This window comes from Poecilia mexicana, unplaced genomic scaffold, assembly GCF_051168715.1.
Source record: "Poecilia mexicana isolate PSO_F unplaced genomic scaffold, ASM5116871v1 scaffold_1, whole genome shotgun sequence".
In the NCBI taxonomy this organism is placed as follows: Eukaryota; Metazoa; Chordata; class Actinopteri; order Cyprinodontiformes; family Poeciliidae; genus Poecilia; species Poecilia mexicana.
In genome coordinates this window covers 3,326,206-3,344,655 of record NW_028263370.1, presented here as the reverse complement: position 1 = coordinate 3,344,655, position 18,450 = coordinate 3,326,206, and the positions used below count along the sequence as shown (strand labels likewise).

The 18,450-nt window shown below is 41.3% G+C and overlaps 2 protein-coding genes across 3 annotated transcripts; both read left to right on the top strand.

Annotated features, from left to right (window-relative positions):
* Positions 1-218: 218 nt before the first annotated feature.
* On the top strand, positions 219-9,367 carry khsrp (KH-type splicing regulatory protein). The gene is made up of 18 exons (XM_014986638.2): positions 219-525; positions 3,193-3,295; positions 3,372-3,425; positions 3,517-3,553; positions 3,652-3,710; positions 3,816-3,887; positions 3,967-4,024; positions 4,293-4,440; positions 4,566-4,664; positions 4,766-4,870; positions 4,961-5,063; positions 5,700-5,824; positions 5,928-6,218; positions 6,300-6,409; positions 6,485-6,570; positions 6,672-6,872; positions 8,218-8,414; positions 8,558-9,367. The coding sequence occupies exons 1-18, from the start codon at positions 436-438 to the stop codon at positions 8,564-8,566; spliced, it is 1,947 nt and encodes a 648-aa protein (XP_014842124.2). The 5' UTR covers positions 219-435; the 3' UTR covers positions 8,567-9,367.
* Positions 9,368-9,477: 110 nt separating this feature from the next.
* dcaf15 (DDB1 and CUL4 associated factor 15) lies at positions 9,478-18,128 on the top strand. Of its 2 annotated transcripts, none has more exons than XM_014986641.2 (13): positions 9,478-9,700; positions 10,706-10,803; positions 13,479-13,617; positions 13,707-13,813; positions 13,907-14,052; positions 14,139-14,300; positions 14,476-15,075; positions 15,144-15,235; positions 15,480-15,602; positions 16,166-16,248; positions 16,335-16,439; positions 16,527-16,642; positions 17,483-18,128. In XM_014986641.2, the coding sequence occupies exons 1-13, from the start codon at positions 9,617-9,619 to the stop codon at positions 17,536-17,538; spliced, it is 1,911 nt and encodes a 636-aa protein (XP_014842127.2). In that variant the 5' UTR covers positions 9,478-9,616; the 3' UTR covers positions 17,539-18,128. The 2 variants fall into 2 exon arrangements, with proteins under 2 accessions (XP_014842127.2, XP_014842126.2); XM_014986640.2 differs by having other exon boundaries at positions 9,478-9,712.
* The last annotated feature ends 322 nt before the right edge of the window (positions 18,129-18,450 follow it).

Genomic DNA, 18,450 nt, shown 5'->3' with positions numbered 1-18,450 from the left:
TCTCATTATACATCACGATACTGACTCTACCATCTTCATGGAAGATGTTGCAGCTGATTTATATAATCAGGCAACATTTTTCAAGTCTAAAAAAGAAAAGGTCGACCTGGTAGGTTATGAAGAAGGTCTGCGCGGCGGGACTTCCTTCTCAGAGAGGCTGCCATACCGTAATTAATGCCTAAGAAGGGTTAATTGTCCAGCCAGAAGGTGGCGGTAGTGGTAGCTGAATTGGTAAACCAGTTAAAAGACTTCGGAAGAAAACCCAGTGCAGCAGGAAGCACTGTGATTGGTAATCTTGAGAAGTTTCTACCGGCGTGCTGCGCGGCTCGCGTTTCTGCCCCCGAGTCCGCTCCTGGTAACCTTCCCGCTCCTCAGCAGCTTCGACCCGGGACAAAGCCTCGCCTGTTCTGCAGCTGTTTGCTCCTTTAGGGCAGCATGTCGGATTACGGCGGAGTCTCCTCTAACGGTGTTGGCGCTGGGGTGAAAAAAGACGCCTTTGCAGACGCCGTTCAACGAGCCAGACAGGTCAGTCTGAAACGGAAGAAGCTAGCTAGCTCCTAGCATAGCTGACGTTAGCGTCTCACTGCCATTCATTGATTTTCTGCCTTTAATTCTGTTTAATTCGTCGTTTTTAAAAAAAAAAAAAATGTAGACCATAGAATTAAAATGTAAACCTTTAATTTACACATACGAATATTTTAGTATCTGTTTTTATTTATGAATTTGCGTAAAAACAAGCTAAGTTAGCTAGGTTACCTAGTTAATGTTTAAGCTGTTCGTAGAGGTCTGCTAGCATCCCACATGAAACCTAATCTAAAATGTTACTTAACTATCGGCTGTTATATTTAAGCTGTATCTCGCAGTTTTGATACAGATCATTTGAAATAATTCGTGTAATGACCGAAAACGTCTTGTTTACATTTTATCAATCGATGAGAAGACACATGTTGAAAACGTGTCTGAGTACGAGAACCTAAAACAGACTTGGAAAACGTTATTTCACAGTTGATTTGTCTGTTAATTATTATAAGTAAACACCCATCTAACCCAAGGTATTTCTTAACTTGGGTTAGAAAAGAAATATAATTTATTCGATCTTTCATTCTTTTTTTTTTTTTTTTTACATAATTTACAAACAGAAGAATTATTTGAATACAAACAAAAGAAGCGTGTGACTTGAATAAAGGTCCCCGATTTTCCAGCGGTCCTCAAAAATGTACACGTCCCTGGTGAAATCCCACGTTTTTCACACCTGAGGTTCAGGCCGCAATAAGTGAGCATTCAGGAATCCCAACAATGTTTAATCAACTTTATGTAAAACGGAATCGCTGATTCACATTGATGACCAACAGGAAGGCAAACGGTCAGCCAAAACAGTACGTCAAGCAAATGCGGAGCACAAAATGACTGAACTTTTCAACATTTATAAAACAATTAATAAAATGTGCATTTTTTTAAAGCATTTTATAAAGTACAGCTTTACGTATTAAATAAATCTGCACCCTTTGTTTTTGTTTTGCTTACCTCAGACTCGGTGAAAAGTTTAGTCGATTTGGTTCATTCATGTTCGTAGAGGTCTGCTCTTAGATGGTTGAAGTGAAGTCACGTCAACCATCTAAGAGCGCTGGGATGTCCTTCTCCTCCTTCTCATAAAACTCCTGAATCTGTTATTGAAGAGACAAAAACAACAAATGTCTTAAGAAATAAATTTTTTCAGTTTTAATGTCACACATGTAATCAGTGACAGTGAATCTGGGGGGAATGAAATAAAGGTTAGGGTTTTTTTCCCCTAGCATTTGCTCATCTTCTCCCTTTAGTTAAAGCAGTAGTTTGAGGTTTTAGAATATCAAAAATAATTTCACTGTATTAAGATTTCATTCAGAGGACACTTACAAAAAAAAATCCAAAATTTCTAAACATGTTTTAAAATTTGACGCTTGATACCAATACCAAGAAAAGGCTTAAATGAAATATGAATATTTCACACACTACTGCGCTGACGATATGTTCGCATTATGTAGTGCAGCTTTAGTTTTGTGTTTCGGGTGATTTATTCAATATTGCACAGTGCTTGATTGTACAGAGGCATGTTGCCATGGTTTCTGAAAACCGAGTCTACTTCTGGTCGGACCGGGTCTTTAAAGAAAACAGGCAGTTTAATAAATTAATTGTCTCTCAAACGCAGAGAGATGGAGGCTGCAAAGAAACAAAAAATATTAAATGAGCTGAAGCAGTTGTTTTTGTTGTTGTTTTTACCTACCATGTGTGTTCTGTACGCTTCAACCCTACTGAGAAGTTGGGTTGCAGAACAGTGAGAACTTCTCAGCCTCACTAAAGTTTCATGAAACCTTTTAGAAATTGTTGTGATCTGGTTAAAACTAAACAGGACCTTAGTTGTAAAAACTGTGTTCAGAACAGAAACGGAATGACCAAAAACGTGATGGTACCAGCTGAAGACTTTTCAGCCAGCTGACTGGCTGTGCTCAGCAGCATTTGTGAGAGGATTAGATCTTCTTTCTATCAGGGCTGCAACCAACGACTCTTTTAGCAATCCGTTAATCTATAGACTATTCTGACAATCAGATAAAGAAAATGGCACGTTCTACAGAGTTTTCATTCAACAATTTAAGCAATTTTATGCGATATTAGAAATGTATTAAGTGCAAATAATTTAGTTCTTTTTTAAATTAAGAAAAACATTTTATTGCCTAAAATGCAACACCATAGCACTTTAGGAAATGTGAACCAGGTGAAGATAAAACTATAGAGGTCTTGACTAAACCATATCTACAAACATTTATGTTTTTGTCTTCAGTACAAAACGTATCTTTTTTTTGTACAGTCTTGGCTTTGTTACTGTTCTGAACATATGCATTTTTTCAGTAAAAGGCCTTTTGAGCCTGAATACTCCAGCTAATTAATTGATTACTAAATTAGTTGAGGGTTATTTCAATAATTGATAAATCCAGTTTCAGCCCTGCTTCCTATAGAGCTGCAGAAAGCTCATCTCTGGCATTTCGGTGAAAGTACGTCAAGCAGTAGGTACAGGATAATGATGGAAAATTTGACTGATTTTGAAACTAGCGCTGGTACCAGTAACTGACCCACTACCAGTCCTACCAGTCCTAAATATTAGCCGGTCTTTCTGACTTGACAATCAGTTTGTCCTTTTCTTCTCCCTCTGCTCTGTAGATCGCAGCTAAAATCGGTGGAGAGACTGCGCCCCAAGTGACAAACAACGGAGGAGCTGAAAGTTATCCGTTCTCTGCACAGAAACGATCCCTTGAAGAAGGAGGTGGGAAATCAAACTCAAAGGAGCACTTGGTCAACATTCACTAAGTAGGAATGCTCAACTTTTTATTTTCTTTCAGATGAGCCTGATGCTAAGAAGCTAGCATCACAGAGCGAAAGAGATTCAGCAATGTGTACGTTAAAAACACTCTATGGATTTCTGAAAAGCTTTTGCTTTACTTATTCTCCAATTAATTGTGTTCTCCACTTTTCCCTCCCTCGCAGCCATTGGAGCTCAGTTAGCTGCTCTCTCCCAACAAAGGTGGGTTTTTTTTCCTCTGCATTTGTGTTTTTTTACACGAATACTTCAGCCTTAGCGGTTGTGTTACACTGATTGTTTTCCTTCTCCTGTATCTCCAGTGTCAGGTCCTCCACTATTACAGAAGAGTACAAGGTGCCTGACAGCATGGTTGGCCTCAGTGAGTACAAGAACATATATTTCACTTCAACAACACAGAACAGGGCTTCATGTTGCATTTGTTCAAATTAAATTCAAATTTTTTTTTTTCTTTTGTTCCCATCAGTCATCGGACGGGGAGGGGAACAGATCAACAAAATACAGCACGACTCTGGCTGCAAGGTCCAGATTGCGCATGGTGAGTTGCGTGAATCACTTTATTTTACGCCACCACTGTACAATAAATGTAACGGGCATTTTGTCTCGTTTGTTTACAGACAGCGTCGGTCTTCCAGAAAGAAGCATTTCCCTGACTGGATCACCAGAGGCAGTACAGTAAGTTTGGAAACCTAATTGTGTTTTTTTTTTATTTTTTAAGAATTCAATTGGCTTTTTTTAAAATTATTATTATTATTGAAAATTATTTAATTTTAGCGTTGGTAAATTCACTATACAAAATGGCCTTCCTGTTACCATTAGAAACTTGTTTATGTTACATGTCTTAAATGGGATGAAACGATAACAAATGACGTTTTGTATTTATGTGTATCTGCTTCTCCTCCTCAAAAATGTGTTTTTTCCAAAATTTTAATTTTTCTCCCAGGAGGGCCAAGGCTTTTCTAGAGGACATTGTGTCCAGAGGTCACGACTCAAGTAACGGTCAGTCCGGCTCCATGCAAGAGATCATCATCCCTGCAGGAAAGGCCGGCCTAATTATTGGTAAAGGAGGAGAGACGATCAAACAGCTCCAGGTGAGACGTCCGTGCTTTGGGCAAATATTAATAGAATCAAATGCTCTGTAAAGTGTCGTTTTTGTTGTGTTTTTTTTTTTTTTTTTTTATAATCGGTGCATCATGTTCCTGTGATGAATTTCTAGGAGCGAGCTGGAGTTAAAATGATTCTTGTTCAGGACGGATCACAGCCACCAAACATAGACAAACCCTTACGCATCATCGGAGACCCTTACAAAGTGCAGGTACCGTCTGGACGCGGACAACACGGGTTCGTTTTAAGACAACATGTCCGCTTTCGTTTCTCACTGCCCCTTCTCTCCGTCTCTGCGTGTTCCTGCCGCAGCAAGCAAAGGAGATGGTGAACGAGATCCTACGAGAACGGGATCACGCTGGGTTTGGAGACAGGAATGAATACGGATCGAGGATGGGAGGCGGCGGCGGCATTGATGTAAGTGATTCCTATTAAAATGTTAATGATGCAGTCGCTTGAAGATGAGCGTGTTTCAGAGTTGGGATCAGATGTCTTGTAATCCTACAGATAGCTGTACCGCGACAGTCTGTGGGAGTTGTGATCGGTCGCAGTGGGGAGATGATAAAAAAAATCCAGAGCGATGCCGGTGTGAAGATCCAGTTTAAACCAGGTAAAACACACACAGGCAGGATGCCGTTAGTGTTTTTGGTGACGAGAACTGATTTGATTTCAGTACAAAAAACTGAATCATAGATTTATTTTTGCTTTCTTAAAACTTGATCTTAGTTTTTGATTTTTTTTTTCATGTCTTAAAACTGTAATTCACAAAATTAGGATTTTGTGTGCAACGTGTACACTCGGTTGTCTATATTAAAACAAATCCAAAGGGACTTAAAATGTTTTTTCCTTTTTTTACTATCAAATATCAGCACAGTCTTACTAAAAAAACTCAATAAACAACAACTTTGTCTTTAAGTAGTTTAATTGTTGTATAATTTTATGAACTGGCATAATCTCCTCTTTCTGAAATACCAGAACACATTAATAAAACCAAGTCCGTTCATAAAGTGCCTAAATTGTTGTGGTGCTTTGAGTGAGAGAGAGCATTATGAAGGGTTTAGGTTCTACAAAACTGTGCAGGCTGTGCAGCAGGTTGTCATGACAACCAGCTCTTTACATCCAGGGCCAAATCTTGCATGCGATGATGAAAATATTACCTTTGTGGTATAGATCCTGAAACACTGTCGTTCACCCTGCTCCAGCTCTGGTCTTTTAGAATTGTTTATTAATACCGTGTAAATTGCAGATGACGGTACAGGCCCCGATAAGATCGCACACATCATGGGCCCTCCGGACCAGTGTCAGCACGCTGCTTCCATCATCACTGAGCTGCTGCAGAGCATCCGTGCCCGAGATGAAGGCGGGCAGGGGGTGAGTGAGAGGGAAGCTCTGGACTTCAGATGTTTGTTCCCGTGCTTCTGAGGGAGGGAACAAATGGCATGTTGCTGACTGGAGTACGTCGTCTCTGCTGCAGGGCCCTCCAGGTCCCGGTATGTCGTCGGGAGGCCGAAGTCGTGGTGGAGGCCAGGGCAACTGGGGTCCTTCAGGAGGAGAGATGTCCTTCTCTATTCCCGCGCACAAATGCGGGCTCGTCATCGGCAGAGGAGGAGAGAACATCAAATCCATCAACCAACAAACTGGGGCGTTTGTGGAGATTTCCCGTCAAATGCCGCCAAACGGCGACCCAAACTACAAACTGTTTATCATCAGAGGCTCCCCGCAGGAGATCGACCACGCCAAGCAGCTCATAGAAGAAAAGATTGAGGTAAATTTTAGGTAGGCTAGTTATTAGAAAGTCGTGCAACTTCTTGACCAATCCTTGAACGGATTGATCTGGTTTTCCCAGGGTCCTTTATGTCCAGTAGGCGGTGGTCCCGGTTCTGGAGGTCCAGGTGGGCCGATGGGTCCCTATAACCCTAATCCCTATAATGCAGGGCCTCCTGGTGGAGCGCCGCAGTAAGTACAACATGCTGCAGTTGTTGGTTTATTTACATTTAGACTGGATTTAAAGTGTTGTGTCTAACTTTGTAGTGGAGCTCCTGGGGGTCCCCAGTATTGTTCTCAAGGTTGGGGAAATCCTTACCAACAGTGGCAAGCTCCAAACTCACATGACCCCAGTAAGTGTCTCCTATTGGCCACTTTCTCTTTTTCTGTGGTTTTGAAGCATGATTTATTTTATTGGTGTTTTTTTAATTTAATTTAATTTTATTCTCTTTAGACAAAGCAGCTGCAGATCCAAACGCAGCATGGGCAGCATACTATGCTCAATATTATGGGCAGCAGCCAGGGGGCGCCATGGCCCCCCAGGCACCAGGTGCCCCTGCAGCAGCAGGGGACCAGGGCCAAGGAGCTCAGACTTGTGGGGGCCAGCCTGACTATACGAAAGCCTGGGAGGAATATTATAAGAAGATGGGCATGAGTAAGTTGGATGTGATGAAACAAAACCTGACTGAACTTTGAAATGCGGTTTAGTGGCTCGGGCTGCACCAGTCAATCTGCCAGAGATTTTAATCCCCTAAATTTCTCCTGAATGGCTCTAATTGGTGAGCGGCAGGAGCAAATACTGAATTTATGTTGATGCTTTTTTTGTCAGGGTGTTGGTGTGTTAAGAAAAACCACAATGTGGTGATTAGGAAGAGAAACAAATAATCAACTGATGATTAATCGTCAACTAATGGTTTATTAGATTAAAATTAATAACAATTGATAATGACAGTCCACTTACTTTCTTTCAGTGTTGTAGTTTTGTTGCCATCCAGTAGAGGGCACTGCTGGTCCTCCTTAAGCAGAGCCAGTTGATCAGGAATAAAGGTGGCAGGTCCATACAGAGTCCACTTTTGGATGCAAAATCATTTTTTTATGTTTCTTTTGTTAAATGGAAACACTTAGCAGGTGCTTTAAGTTTCAAATTAATGGCGCTCATTCAGCCAAGCTGCATTGTGGTACTTCAGTATAAATATCTGGTCATGGGGCATTGACTGGTCACATTTTTTATTCTATTCAGTGTTTTATTTTTCTAAAGACGAACTTAAGAGGTTCCTGTTTTGTTACATTTTATAAATATTTGTTTAATAATGTGAGAAAACAGCAATTCATTAGTCAGTATTGGATACAGTTGCGCTGACTCAAAATAATGCTAAATTTTAATTTTAATTTTTTTTTAATTCAGCATATCACAAAAAATGTATTCCATGATGTTAAGGAAAGTCGGTCATAACTCTTGATACAAGAGAAAACTGAGGATTTTAAGAAAATGGCCGCTTAGTCGATCCATAAGATCAATCTACTTTAGATTAACTCATTAATCAATAACTTGCATCCCTAGTAGGAAATTATCTCCTTATCTCTATCAAACAGCTTGCAGTACATCTTTTTTTCGTATTAATTATTGCCTTGTCAGAATCTGCTGATGACACCTCAAGAAAACTGGAGATGAATATTAACCAGGAAGAGCGTGCATCTTTAGATTTGGTCACAGATACTCAAGTCTTACAACAAATTACTTTCTTTTTCTTTTCTTTTTTTACATTTTCTAACTTTCATTTAAAAAAATACAGACAGCACAGAAAATGACGATCTAAAATTTATATTTGAGTTCAAAAACCCAAACATTAAACAAAACAGCCTCATCTGATTGGCATCACACAGCAAACTGTCTATAGAATGACACTCTTCAATCTTGATGCCTTTTAATAAAATAACTGGTGCATCTCTAATCGATTTCATAATTCAACTGATGGATTTTTTTTTCTTTCTTTTTCCAGCTCAGCCAGGTGGAGGAGCAGCAGCCACTCCAGGCTCAGCCCCAGTCGCTGCAGCTGCAGCACCAGGTGGTGGTGATGCTGGTGGACAGCAGGACTACAGTGCAGCCTGGGCTGAGTACTACCGACAGCAGGCCGCCTACTATGGACAGGCTGGACAAGCTCCCGGACAGGCAGGTGGTCCACAGCCGGGACAGCAGGTAGTGCACCTTGTTGCTTCTGATGAGACTTTTTTTCGGAACAGATGTTCACAGCCTAATATCTCGTAATTTCTGTTGAGGCTGCCAATTTATTTACCTCAGCACATGAAAATAATCATCTTGTGTCCGTTTTCTCTTTTCAGCCCCAGTAAACCCTTTGTTGATCTGTTGGACGGATGTATTGGATCTCAGGATGCGTTTACTTTTCCTTTATTTGGCTTTAATAAGACAAGGCCAAGGTCTGCTTATCCCTCATAACGTTATCCATGTGACATACTTTTTTTATGGATTTATAAAGGGGAACACATTGCGCCCATAAATTGAACAAAGCACTAAATACCTTTCCTGTTCGGTTTTCCCCTTTACATGACTGCCTCACCTCATTATTCAAGTAAAGGTTTCATTTTTTTTTTTTTTTTATGAAAATGTGAAATGAGCAATTTTGCTTGCAAGCTACCACAACAGCATCTCAATACTGATTCACATTTAGTATTTCCCTTCAGTTTTCAGAGGGTACAAAAAGCTGTCTAGCAGTATTTTGAATATATTCACTAATTATCTTTTTATGAAAGATAATTGCAAAGTTGTTTCGACCTAGGTACTTTTTTTTAAAAACATTCCTAGTGTTTAATTTGCAGGTGTTAATCTTCCTGCCGTGAGGATTTTTTAATTGTATTCTTTTTTCAAGAGGGTATTGAGTGTTTGTAATACCTGTAATGCTACTGAATGCTACAGAAGCTGAATGCGGTTTGGCAGCAATTGGTCACTAATTGTCCTACTAACTGTAGGCTGGTTGTGTGTGCATGTATATTTGTGTGCTTGACTTGCCCTCCTTTTCATTCTCAGCTTTACTTTTGAAACATTTCTTCCATTAGGTTCTGTCCTATTTTTACTTTTTTTTTTTTGTTTTTTTACGGTTTGTTTTTAAAGACTTCAATAAAACATTAATATGATACCGCTGTGTTGGTGTGGCTACATTCTTATCCACTTAGTGATTTCATATTGTTTCTCATGGAGAAATATTAACCAAGCTACATTTAAACCTCCCAGTGTGTAGACTACTGCAGGGGCGTTGCCTGGTTAAGATCAACCCTTTGAAGTTTTGATTGAAATGTCCACCAACCAATAGGAGTTCAGTGTTGTATTGTGAAAACCAATCAGGATGCACCTTGCTTCAACTGGGAACAACGGCTCTGTAGGATATGGCGCCCAGCTCGAAATCTGAAAAGGACGATAGCAAACAGAAAACACCAAGAAAACATAAAGACCATGTCGTAAAGCTTCTAGTACGTGGCAAGGCGAGTATATATAATATTGACCTAAAATAATAACAATCTTGTCAAGAGACGTAGACAGACTAGTTGAGACCTCCCCGTTTTTGCAACCGATGAGGCTACTAGCCAGTTGCTAACTAGCTCTGCAGCTAACCAAGAAACAACTGGCTAGTGTCAGGTGGCTAATTAAGCTAATGCTACAAACAGTAAACCGTTGCCGTTTTCTGTTTTTTTTAACTTTTCCCAACATTTTGTGTTCGATCGCACTTGCTAAGGAGCGCAGACTTTTTTTTTTAGAATGAAGCTGACCGATAACAATAGTTCAGTAACAACATAAACGAATTATTCTTTTTTTTTCTTGCTATAATTCGTCAATGTCTGATACATGTCTCAATTCATTTAAACTTTTTAAATAAATTGAGCTCAATTATCAGGCCAGTTGTTTTTGACGATTTATTTTATTGTTGTATAACTACAGTACTCTGTCAATTCAAAATGCTAATTAACTCCAGATCTGAATATTTAAGAGTTCGTCCATGACTTTGATAAATTTGAAAGTATTGAAAGAGATAAAGTAGCTTCGCCTTCCTAATTAAATGAATTCTCTGATCACACCCCAAAATCTTGCTGATTTCAAGAGTTCTGCATAAAGAACTCTTTTTATCTATTAATTCTCTTCTGACCCTTTTTACCAGAGATATAGGCTGACTGATAATCACAACTTGTCAGTGTTGGTCTCCTGATGCCTCGCTTCCTCTGAACTCTGCAAACCTACTCCTCCTAATATGCTTAAATTCAACAAGTATTCAAGTTTATGCAGCTTGAAGTTAGAAAATACACATAAAATTGAGTGGGAAAATTTCTAAGTTGCCTTATAATTGTGCAAACAAAGGTTGTAATGTTTATATTTCACTTTTTGAAATAATTTCTGAAATGAATAATTTAATTTATTACAATTCAGCTGTAGAAAACCGGCCCGTCACTGTTTTGTTGCTACCATTTGCTTTTGTTCCACAGCTGTCGGGACAGTTTTCTCAGCGCCTGTTCAGGAAGCTGCCGCCTCGAGTTTGCGTCCCATTGAAGAACATTGTCAGCGAGGAGTTCCTCAGAGCGGGGTCTGTGTTTCTTCATATTTAAAAAAACAAAACAAATTTAACTTGTCTGTAAGTTAGTTTTAGAAGTGAAGATCCTTTTCAGACCTTTCATCAACACACGTCCGGGCTTGGATATAAATGGAAGCACAAAACCATTTTATCATCCTGAATGATCTAACCTCTGTCATCTCCTTTACTCGCGAATAATCACTTATCCACTTTACCCAGTGGACTTTCAGCTAAACAACAGACAACAAGTCTTTAGATATTTCTGTAACAGAATAAATGCAGGAGTCATTGGAAATTTCTCCAGCTGCAGGGAGCAGAAAAAAACAACATTTTTTTTCCATTAGAAGAAAGAAAAATTGGATGGGAAATGTTTCCAGTCTGAGAAACATTGGCAGCCATGTTGTTGAAACTGAAGACGTGCTATCCATCACTCTGACTGAGCGGCCAGAATAATGTCATCTTGTTATGCTAAACTCTAAAACAAAAAAAAAAATAGACAGAAAAGGATATTATTCTGATCACTAAACAGTTTCAAACTAATCCTAATCAAGTTTTAAGTTTCAAATCAACATAATGGACAAATGTTACTGACATAACTTATGTTATTGCTGCTTTATTTAGTAGCAGTACTATTAGTTGTTTTTCTGTTTTAAACCAAAGCAGTTCTTGCACATTTTCATATATTTCATTGTAAGTATATTGTTGCAGCGTTATATTTCCAGAAGGTTATCATACTGTTAGAATCTCATTTGGAAAAATGCTTATTTCAGATTTTGATAAGCTGCTTTTATTGGGGGACCTTTAGGCCTTAAAGACACAACATAATACAACTAAAGACGAGTAAAACAGTTTGAATCTTTAGATTTTTAATCCGTACAGTCATCCTTTCTTTTCATTCAGCCTTAACTGGCAAATAATTGGATGAAAATGTAAGTAATGCTTCACATTTTCACACCAGCAGGTAAAATGAGTTTCAAAACCAGTTGGAATGACAGAAACTGCACTACGCTTTATAAATAGCTCATCATCAGTGTGTCAGTGTGCAGCTTTTTATACTGCACATATATCCCAAGTGTTTTGAATCGAGCCTCTCTGCAGCAGACAGCCGTACCTGATTCACATCACTGTTCTCACCAGGCTAAAGGCCACACAGTGTGTGGGAACAATTGTAGCGAAAGCTGTGAAAGAGAGGAGTGCTGAACGAGTAGATTTGGTACAACTGATATGATTATCACAATATTAAGTGTAATACTGCGCTTGCAGGATTTTTAGCCTTAATACCAATGTTTTCTCTCTAAAGCGTGAAACGGGATTCCTACATGCTGGTCTGTATACAAATAAACACTAATAATTGTAGAAACACTTACGTTTTCTCTAAAAATGTGGACTATAGCATCTAGGGCTGAAACGATTCCTCGAATGATTCGAGTACCTCGATTACTAAAATTCCTCGAGGAAAATTTACCTGCCTCGAAGCTTCGTTAATTTATGTTTTATTAGTTAGCGCACCGTGTTCCGGCCGGGACTTCATTTGCGTTGCGCGGAGCTCTCACTTCCGCCTCTGAGTTGTTGACAAAAGCTAAGTCTCAGCGGCATAAAGTCCAATCTTCAAGATTGGCCCGTGGGGATTTTATTGATTGATGATAATGCCCGACTTTTTATCGTTTTTGGGGAACCAATAAGCATCCTTAAAATGACTGGGGGAATGCCTGGAGTACGGCAGCATTTCTCCTCCGGGGCTGCTGGTTGAAAGCGAACGGCGGGAAGAGCGCTGAGGTGAGCGGATAGCCTGAACAGGGCGGGCGGCTGAGTAGCTGATGCTTACCGTGTAAATGTAGCTTTACCGACGAACCGCACAATAAATTTCATATCCCGGTCTGAAGAAACGGGTGGCGGAGCGCATCGTACATGGCTGGTAGATGAGTTTCTGAGTGTGACCAGTGAAGGTGTCGTAAATATCCCGTATTGCTTCCCCCCGTGTTCGTCCCCCGGTCTAACGGTTCGTCAGTCCGCTGGTCTGTTTCCTCCCCTCCACCCCATGTTAGTTCATTCGCCCTCTCCTCCCACTCCAGGCGGTATTTCCCGTATTTTCAAACCCAAAGCGTGACAGGTTAGGTGGCAAGGTGAGTTTAATTAATCTATTAAACTCACTGAAGATGAATACATAAACTAAAAGCTGGATTGTAGACATTTTTTATAAGCATATTTATGAGCCTGCCTCTTTGTTATTAAATTCAATATAATTTCAGATTTTTCTATAACTTTTCTTCTGGTTAACTTAGAAAGTGAGCTATTATTGTTACAGGTTAGTTTTCTAAACTACAAAAAAGCAACTGTTAGGGATGCTCAAATATGAAAAATTGGACTGATATTGATATCTGATAGTAACACCGGTATTATGCTAGATTTACCAATATTTCATTTTATAATTTTTTTTTATCCGATTACTCGATTAATCGTAAGAATAATCGATAGATTACTCGATTACTAAAATATTCGTTTACAACAGCCCTAATAGCATCGTTATCAGAGAGAAGTTATCAAGAAAAACAGTAGATGCGTGCAAAAAATGCCAACAAAGATTTTTCCATTGATTATTGAGAATGATCGGAGTAATTTTCTGCTAGCCCATCGTTGCTAAAGTGTTGCAGCTCAAACGACGTTTAAGTATTGCCGTTTGGTTCCAGGCACATCTTCCTCGGCTTCACCAAATGCGGCCGCTACGTTCTGTCCTACACCAGCGACTGCGGAGAAGACGACGACTTCTCTTTCTACAGCTACCACCTCTACTGGTGGGAGTTCAACCTGCACAGTCGACTCAAACAGGTAAGCGGAAGGAAGCCAGAGCGTCCCCTGCAGGTGTTTTGATTGGCGGACCTCTTGAACGAGCGTCTTTCCCTCGTTGTTCTCTTCAGGTCCATCATGTGCGGCTGTTTGCGGGCGAGGAAATCTACAGCGACCTGTACCTCACCGTGTGCGAGTGGCCAAACGACCACACCAAAATTGTCATCTTTGGTTTCAAGTAGGAAATGCTGCCGGCACACTTGAGCTAGCTTTCTGTCAGGGCCGACGTTTAGCTAAGAGGGTTGTTCCCCCCCCCCCCTTCTCCGCTCAGTACACGCAGCTCAAGTTCTGTGTTGATGAACCTGATGATGAGCGACGAGAACAACCGGGACATCTACATCACCGTTGCCTCCATGCCTCCGTCCCGGCCGTGCTCAAAGTGCTGTCCGCTTCCTTCGGCCACAACCGTACGGACAGGTGAACCTCCACGCGCTCGTGGGCGGCTCGCCCCTGCTCTCTCGCCTCCTTCTCCCCAGCCGCATTAACCCGTTTGTGTCCCGCAGGAAGCGGTGAGTGCCTTGAACACGGGTACGTGCTGAACAGCAGGTACCAGGTGGTGTACCCGTTTCCCACCTTTCAGCCAGCTTTCCAGCTGAAGAAGGACCAGGTCGTCCTGTTGAACACTAGCTACTCTCTGGTGGCCTGCGGCATCTCGCTCTGCCCCGGTGAGGCCAAAACACAACGAGAACGATCTAAACAGTCGGCGCGGATGCATGCGACGCTTTCACGCCTAATGCAAAATAGAGTTAAAGCAGTGTTTAACTTCACATCCACTTTAAATACACACATCACAGGTCAGGTTTTCTTTTTTCCCCTAATCTGTGTTCACTTTATTTTCAGAAAAACAAGATCAGTCATCCCAGATCCTTTACACAAAGGGAGCTGCCCAGTCAACTCAAACCTCATCATCTCTTTCCTCGACATCACCTGACTCTTCATCGTTACCCCAGGGATCTTCAGAGAGCCGGCTTTTTCCCTGCAGGCCCCCTCCGGTTCCCTCGTCGCCCAGCCAATCGCAAGCAGCCATCAGAGCCCGGGAGTTTGCAGCCGACCTCTTTCGGCGAGCCCAGGGAGGGTTTGGAGCGGCGAGAGAGACCGAGCGCCCCGGGGAGAGGAGAACAGCCGACGGCGACGAGAAGGAGGCGCCGCATAAAGCGGCAGACAAAGGAATTAACGCAGACCCCTCGAGAGCGGAGGAGGATTGCAAAGACAGGAGAGCGGAGGACAGACGGACTAGTTCGCAGCAAGCGTCTAGGTCGTGCGGAAGCCCTCGTCTCGCCGCGTCTCCCGCCTCTCCTCCACCGTCGCTTCCATCGACCTCGGCGCCGTCCTCGAGCCAGGATCCGAGCCCCAGCGAACCCGGATACGTCAACTACTCCCGTCTCCACTACCGCCTCCAACAGCAGGGGGCAGCAGAGCAGAGTTCAGGAGGAGCCGGAGGTGAGGGTTTCAGTGTCTCTGAGTTCCTTCCACACTTTCCTCAGTAAACTAATAGTTTGTTTTTCCAGGCTACGAGGACGATAAAGTCCAGCTGCCCTTCACTGTCACCGATCTAAAAGGGAGAAACCTGCAGCTGGTCACTGGGCCGCATAATGGACAGGTGTGTGTGTGACATTATATTAGAGAATACATCCGTCTGACACAACCTTAACTGGAGGTAAAATAAATGCTTGATATGACTTTTGCGATCACATACTGACCTGCTTCTGCGTCAGCCGTAATGTTGTGGCGTTTCCATGGTGTTTTGCGCTCCTTTAATTGAATATATATGGTCGCAATAACGGAACAAACCGTTTAATTTCCCATTTGGACGGTTTCAAGCTGCCTCTGTGTTTCTGTGGCAGAGTGTTTGTGTAGAACAGCTGACTCTGGACTTCGAGTATCTCATCAACGAGGTGATCAGGAACGACGCCGCCTGGGCTCCTCTGTTCTGCTCCTTCAGCGATTATGACGTCGTGATCCTAGAGGTAAACACACACCCGCTCACTCGGCACGAGTCGCAAAGTTCAAACCAGTAAAGAATATCTGCAGAATTGGAACATATGCAGTTAAAGCAAGAGTTTGATTTTTATTAAAAGCTTTTCGTTCAGCGGCTCCCAGAAATCTTCAGACCGCTGCTAAAATGTCAGCATTTTTTTTCCCAGTTAAACTGTGTAGATATGGAAATAAAATCTGTTTTGACTACAAACCAGTAGCAGAAAAATCTATTTGTTCACTTATCACAAAGCGTACAGTTTATGCAGAATCAGCATTTTCACAAATTGCATGTTTTCTATTCTGCAATCCTGGTTTATGTAACACATATACACACTTTTTGAAAACTTTGTTTTTGTGTGAACCTTTATACCCTGATGCTGCTGTTGCACCCAAATCTGTCCTTTGCTGGACAATGAAGTCTGTTCTGTTCTATTCTAAAGTATGTCTTGTAGTCTGGCTGTACAGCAGGAATCCTCTAGAGTCTGGTTTATTTAACATGATGACAAATTAAAAATGTCAGATGGATACATAAAGAGGCCTTGATGCTCCTCAGGTTTGCCCAGAGACCAACATTGTGATGATCAACATTGGCCTGCTGCTGTTGGCCTTCTCCGTCTCAGATGAGGAGCACTGCAGGTACTCTTCCTCTTCCTCCTGATTCTCCTCTTTAGCCTTTCAGCTCAGCGTTTCTCTCATCTCCGTTCTCATTTCGTGTCTTTCAGGCCAAACACGTACCATTCCAACCTGCAGGTCAGTTGGGACCTTAACACAGGCGTGTGTCGCACTGTGGGTGTGGGTGACCTAACGGAGGTCAAGGGGCAGACTAGGTGAGCACGCACACACACACACACACACAGATCTGGCTGTTCCTTGAAAAGCTGAGTGTAAGGGTCATTCCTCTCTGTCCCTGGTAGTGGGAGTGTGTGGAGTTCCTACAGAAAGTCGTGTGTGAACACCGTGATGAAGTGGTTGGTTCCTGAGAGCAGCTCCCGCTACATCAACCGCATGACCAATGAAGCTCTGCACAAAGGTGAGCGTAGGCTTACACACACACACACACACACACACACACACACACACACACACACACAGACACACACATCTGTGTCACGTCATCAGTCTTGTCACATTAACTGGGATGAACATAAAAATAATTTTGGCCGTTTTTATCGATTAATCTAAATTTTGGTTTTTGAAAGATCTGGATTTTTTTTTTTTTCATGAACGCTGTCCTCTTAGTTTCCATAACGATGTGACGTCAGCACGCCCTGAGCCGCCATCTTGCTTGACAGCCGTGTTTTACAGCTTCTGTTTTCCTGGACTCAGTGCAGTACTAGGGCTGGGCTAAGATTTTTTTTTTATTATTATTTTTAATTACGAGAATAAATCAAACAATTACCAGGATCCAGTCGTAATATTAGACAAATGAAGTAGTACTTTTATGAGAACTTCAACATGACAACATAAAAGTAAAAATGAGGACTGGTGAGCATCATGTGAAGCTGTACTTTGGTGTCAGTTACACAGATAAGGAAATATTTCATGTTTTAACACATCGATGTTAAATTATTAAATTAGCAGGACTTTCAAACGATGGCGGAAATAAAAGTTAAGTTCCATCTGTTAATCAATTTGTGCCTCCATCCATCCACTCGTCCTATAAATTCATCCTTCCATCCTTCTTTCCAGTTTATTAAGTTAGGAGATTTTTACAGCTTTAAGATGAACTGAGAACTCTGGAAATTTGAGTAAAAATCTATAAAAGTTTGTTGTCCGATTCCCCGCCTCATTTTAAGTAGTAACTGTGAGGGAAAAAAACGCATTGTTCCTACAAAATGTTCTAACGTCTTGATCAACTTGTCTCGCTCAGGCTCATCTCTGCAAGTGTTGGCAGACAGCGACCGATGCACTTGGATTGTATTATGAAGGGAAATTTGGAAGTAACAAGAGTTACAGAAACCAAATCACACATTCACCCCTGAAGACGCGTCGTCTCCTTCAGCGAAGAGCTCACGTCACGGCAGCACTCTTCCACTGCAGGGGGTTTAAGTTTAAAAGTAATTAAAACTAACCAAACAAAGGCTTGTCTGTTGCAGATTTGTTTGGTTTATGGATTTGTAGCTGTTTTGTAAGTCTTTACTGTAATGTTGCAGCCACCGAAACCAAGAGCTGAACTGAACAAAGATGTCATTTGTACTTAGTTTTTTTGTTTGTTTTGTTTTTGGTTTTTACACAGGAAGGTATGCTGTTGATGTTTGACTGACTTTGCGTTTGTTATAATTCAGTGTAGGTTTATTTGTGAGGATGAGTGTGAAGTGAACGTTGAAACTCGATGCGTTCGGCTGCTTCTGAACAAGTGTTTCCTCTCAGTCTGGGTCAGTTCAGTCCGCTGCAGCGTTTTAAACCAGAACCAGCTCTGTACCGTTCTCATATTCCTGTCATAATCATCTGCCAACTGGATTAGAAATGACTGTCTGACTGGAAACATTTTGTTAAATTAAAATATCTGAATTAAATTACATGTTGTTTTGAGCTTTTGTGTTCACAACCTGACAGATTTTTAACAGTGGCTTCATGTTACAAGATTGCAGTTTAAAGGAGCGGTGTTATGTGTTTTCCAGGTACAGGCTGTAATTTTCTAGCACAATTAAGTAACTGTTATGTTGATTTACTATAAAAAAATGCCATAAATATCAAGCATAAAAGAAATTTGACTTTGAAATTCACCACCTTGAAATTGGCCTCTGTCTCTTTAAGAAGCTCCTGTTCTTTCTGTGGCATCTTTAAAACTCTGGAAGCTGCTTGGTTTAGCTGGAGATTAAATTACGTTTGCAAGGA